Raw genomic sequence first — 4,256 nt, 5'->3', positions numbered from 1 at the left:
GACCGCGCTGGGGCCGGGGGGTGGGAAGGGGAGAAGGGCAGGGAGAGGGGTCGGTGGTGGGATCAATGATGGGGTCAGTGATGGGATCGATGATGGGCCAGTGATGGGTCAATGCTGGGGTCAATGGTGGGTCAAAGATGGGTCAGTGATAGGGTCAATGATGGGTTGGTGAGGGGGCCATTGATGGGGTCAGTGATGGATCAGTGATGGGTCAGTGGTGGGGTCAGAGATGGGGTCAATGGCCGGTTAACAACACGTCAGTAATGAGGTGAGTGTTGGGTCGGTGATGGTCAGTGGTGGGGTGGGTACCTGTGTTCGGGAGGTGCAGCCATGAGGTGGGAGCAGCAATCAGCTGGGTGATGCCGTTTCGGTTTCTGCACCACGTGTGGGTGCTGTGTGGTTTGGAGCAATCGGTCTTCAGGCAGGGTGAGTGCTCAGTGTGGGGTTGCAGCGTGGGAAGTGGCGGGTGCCGTGTGGGGCCCTGGACAGACGTGTCATTCACATCGGGGAAGCAGAACCAGGCGCTGTGGTTGGTCATGAGCCTGGGCTGCTTCCTGCTGCACTGGCACCCAGGGCGAGGGAGCCGGCAGCAGCGAGTGGCTGGGTGAGTGTGAGCAGGGTGGGTGTGAGCAGAGTGACTGAGCAGGGTGACTGAGCAGGGTGAGTGCGAGCAGGGTGAGCACAGGGAGAGTGAGTGAAGGCAGGGTGAGTGCAGGCAGGGTGGGTGGCAGGCAGGTGCTGTTGGAGTCCTGGTATGGCTTTGCTGGGCAGATAGAAGGAAACCATCACCCACTCAGGAGTGCTGGTGGGGTCTGGCCTTTGAAGGGGACAGTGCAGGCTGGGCTGTGAGTCAGGAGTCTTGGAGCTAGGGGGATGACTTTGGGGGGCACCCTAGGGTGTGGGAGGACAGGCTCAGGCTCTCCCCAACCCCCAGAGGGGAAGTGGGGCAGTTTGCTCAATCGTAGTTAATAAACTGGCATGGTGGTTCCTCCTGCCTTGTGCCTGCAGCTTCTCCTTCGCAAGGGGAACTGCCAGGCTGAGAGAGGGGACCCCACAGCACGCTGTAGGATAGGGGTTTTCTGACCCCTCTGCTCCTCAGAACCCCAACACTGAGCACACGTGTGATGAGCTAGCTGGTCTGACAGGTGCCGAGGTGGCAGGAGCTAGTGGCAGGGGCTGGGGAGGAGGCAAGGCCAGCACTGTGCCTCTGCCACTCTGCTGGTTTGGCAGTGCCAGACCTTCCTGCAGATCTCATGGCATGAATTCCCGGAGCTGGCACCATGTGCCACTTCCCTGCCATGAATCTGTCATTTGACCTTGGACCCGCCGAACTTCCATGAACTCATCTGGCTATGCTACTGGGGAATGCGCCTGTGCTGGGGCCAGTGGCGGGCTGGGGGGAACACACGCATGGTCTGTGCCCTACTGCCTCTAAGCTGTGACCTGCTTGGTTTCCTGTCAGTGAGAAGAATGGGCTCCGTGTCGGAGGAGCTCAGCTTGGTTCCCTTGCACCAGAGGCCGGAGCTCCTGGAAGCCTGTGCCAAGCTGCTGGGCGAGGAGTGGGGGAAGAGCCGGGCGTCGCGGCTCCACACGCTCCAGCGCTCCTCGGACGCCTTTCCTGCCTGCCTGCTGCTGCTGCGGAGCCGGGGCCCCAGCGAGACCCCTGCTGCCCGGGAGGGGCCCTGCGAGCTTGTGGGCCATGCCCGACTCTCCCGCGTGGTCGCCCGTCCCCATGACCTTTTTGTGGAGAGCGTGGTGGTGGCCCGGGCGCTGCGGGGCCAGGGCTATGGGCGGCGGCTGATGGAGGCCACCGAGCAGTGGGCCCGGGCCCGGGGCTTTCGCTGCCTGCACCTCACCACCCATGACAAGCAGCATTTCTATGCCCACCTGGGTTTTGTCCTGGGTGAGCCGGTGCAGAGCGTGGCCTTTCTCAGCCCTGCTATATCCTCTGAGGTGCTGCGGCTCTTCTCTACCCCTTCTGGGGCTGCCACTGCTACCACCACCAGGCCACGGGTACCCACTGCTCCTCCGCCTCCCCTCCCACCCCTCACTGTCCCCCCACCACCTCCCCCACCGACTGTGATCTGGGCGAGGGGTGTCCTGGCTGAGAGCAGCAAGCAGAGCCTCCTGGAAACCCCACACCGTGATGCCAAAGGGCTCCCCATCTTCTGGATGAAGAAGGACATCTGAGGGGCTGTGGCCCCACTGAGCCAGTGATTAAAAGCAGTGCGGGTGGGAGCTGCCCGCCGCAGCACTGCCTGACTGCCTGCCATTCTTCAGGGCTGGCACCAGCTCCCCAGCCTCCCTGGTTCACCCTGATCCCATGGCTGGGGGTGGTGCTGGCAGGGAAGTGGTTCCCATACCCTGCCCTACCTGGGCATGCTGCCTCTGCTCCCACCTTGCCCCCAGCTCGCCTGGCTGGGGCTCTGCAACCACCAGCAGGCTGGGGAGCCAGGCCCACCCCAGGCTGTGGGGTCGGCACTAGTCCCCAGGAGTGCTTCCCAGTCCCACCAGTGTCTCCTCCACTCGGGATGTGCTGTGGGGCAGCTGGGGCTGACAGTGTGTGGTGGTCTCCAGCATGGCCACAGCTGTCCTCACTGAGCAGCCTGGGGAAACTGAGGCACAGGCTGGCTGGGGGGGCACTGGGGGAGCTGGGCATGGTGGTGGGGCTGCAGGGTCGGGTCCCCTGCACTGCATGGCAAGGGGGGCCAAATCCCCCTAAGGCAGCTGGCATCAGTGAGCGCCAGAGGCATGGGAATGGGAAGGTCAGAGAGAGCGTCCGGCCTCGCAACGAGGGATTAGCACTGCCCTTACTGCATCACGCGGCCCCTGGGCCCATTCCCTGCCTAATCCCCTCATTCTGGGCAGCTGGCCAGCACTGGGCAGGGGCACCAGACCCCTCTGGCCCTGCCTGGGCTGTGAGGGACAGAGCTGCCCCTTTGGTCCCACCGTATCTCTTGGGGGACTCAGTCCTTTAATAGGTCACCCAGCCTGGCTAGGCACTGTGCTGAAACGGGGACCAGGGAGTCACGGTGCCCCCACTTCAGGCAGGACTGGGAGCCAGCTGGGAAACTCAGGCACCAGGGTCAGTGGCTTGCAGTGCCACTCCAGAGCTGTGTCATGGCTGTGGTGGTGCAAGGAGGAGCTCAGCACCAGAGAGCAGTAGGCAGAGGTAATGCTGGCGGTGCTGAAGCAGGAGGGGTCTGAAACCTCCAAGTGTAACCAAGTCCTGTCCAGTTTTGGGGTGGGCAGCACATCCCTGCAGGGCAGCCCAGCCCCTGTGGCCCATCCTAGCCCACCATGTGCTCGGGTGGCAGTGCCTGCATTGCTGGGGTGCCCAGTGCATCTCACAGCCTCACCCCCACAGCTCTCCTTTCCTCGCAGGGTGCTGGCCCCACAGGCAGCTGCTGAGGTGGAATGGTGCTGGTGCTGGCACTGTGGGCCTGCCTGGCACTGGGCACAGCCAGTGAGGAGAGCCCAGCACCCGAGCCCCTGGCAGGCGGCCAGCCCTTTGCCGTGGTGTGGAACATCCCCTCTGGCCGCTGCCAGCACCGCTTTGGCGTGGGGCTGCCCCTCAGTGACTACGGCATCGTGGAGAACCAGGGTGGCCACTTTGCCGGCCAGAACATCACCATCTTCTACAAGAACAAGTTTGGGCTGTACCCCTACCTGTCGCAGCAGGGTGTCCCCCACAATGGGGGCATCCCCCAGCGTGTCCCTCTTGGTGCCCACCTCGACAGGGTGGCTGAGGACATCCACCTCCTCCTGCGACCTGATTTCCATGGCTTGTCTGTGGTGGACTGGGAGGAGTGGAGGCCCCTCTGGGCCCAAAACTGGGGGGCCAAAAAGATGTACCGGACAGCCTCGGAGCAGTGGGTGCGGCAGCAGCACGGCATCCTGCCGGCACGGCAGCAGCTCCGACTGGCCCAGTTGGAATTCGAGCAGGCGGCACAGGCTCTAATGGAGGAGACACTTCTGGTGGGCCGAGCCCTGCGCCCGGGAGGGCTCTGGGGTTTCTACCGCTTTCCCGACTGCCTCAACAGCAACTGGGCCAAGGAGGCAAACTACACCGGGCAGTGCCAGCCGGCGGAGGTGCAGCGTAACAACCATCTGGGCTGGCTCTGGGCCGCCTCCTCCGCCCTCTACCCCAGCATTTACCTGCCGCCGGCGCTGCCACCTGCCCTGCGCCACCGCTATGTGCACCACCGGCTGCGCGAGGGCCTGCGCGTGGGCGCCTTCGGGGCTGGCGGGCGGGT

At 64.0% G+C, this 4,256-nt stretch overlaps 2 protein-coding genes across 3 annotated transcripts in view; both read left to right on the top strand.

Moving 5' to 3' along the window:
* The first annotated feature begins 20 nt into the window (after positions 1 to 20).
* Positions 21 to 2,254, top strand: NAT6 (N-acetyltransferase 6). 2 transcript variants are annotated; one of them, XM_017732400.1, is made up of 2 exons: positions 21 to 268; positions 1,463 to 2,254. In XM_017732400.1, exon 2 carries the CDS (start codon positions 1,471 to 1,473, stop codon positions 2,188 to 2,190), a length of 720 nt encoding a protein of 239 aa, XP_017587889.1. In that variant the 5' UTR covers positions 21 to 268; positions 1,463 to 1,470; the 3' UTR covers positions 2,191 to 2,254. The 2 variants fall into 2 exon arrangements, with proteins under 2 accessions (XP_017587889.1, XP_017587890.1); XM_017732401.1 differs by lacking the exon at positions 21 to 268 and adding an exon at positions 275 to 604.
* A 1,137-nt stretch (positions 2,255 to 3,391) lies between these two features.
* The window catches only part of HYAL3 (hyaluronoglucosaminidase 3), a 1,819-nt gene continuing 954 nt past the window's right edge, over positions 3,392 to 4,256 (top strand). Inside the window, exon 1 of the mRNA XM_017732399.1 lies at positions 3,392 to 4,218. Within this exon, the coding sequence (XP_017587888.1) occupies positions 3,418 to 4,218 (801 nt within the window). The 5' untranslated portion in view covers positions 3,392 to 3,417. The remainder of the gene's footprint in view (positions 4,219 to 4,256) is intronic.

This window comes from Corvus brachyrhynchos, unplaced genomic scaffold (assembly GCF_000691975.1).
Source record: "Corvus brachyrhynchos isolate BGI_N302 unplaced genomic scaffold, ASM69197v1 scaffold4, whole genome shotgun sequence".
Taxonomy (NCBI): Eukaryota; Metazoa; Chordata; class Aves; order Passeriformes; family Corvidae; genus Corvus; species Corvus brachyrhynchos.
The sequence above is the reverse complement of the archived record's forward strand: the minus strand, read 5'-3'. Positions and strand labels throughout refer to the sequence as shown.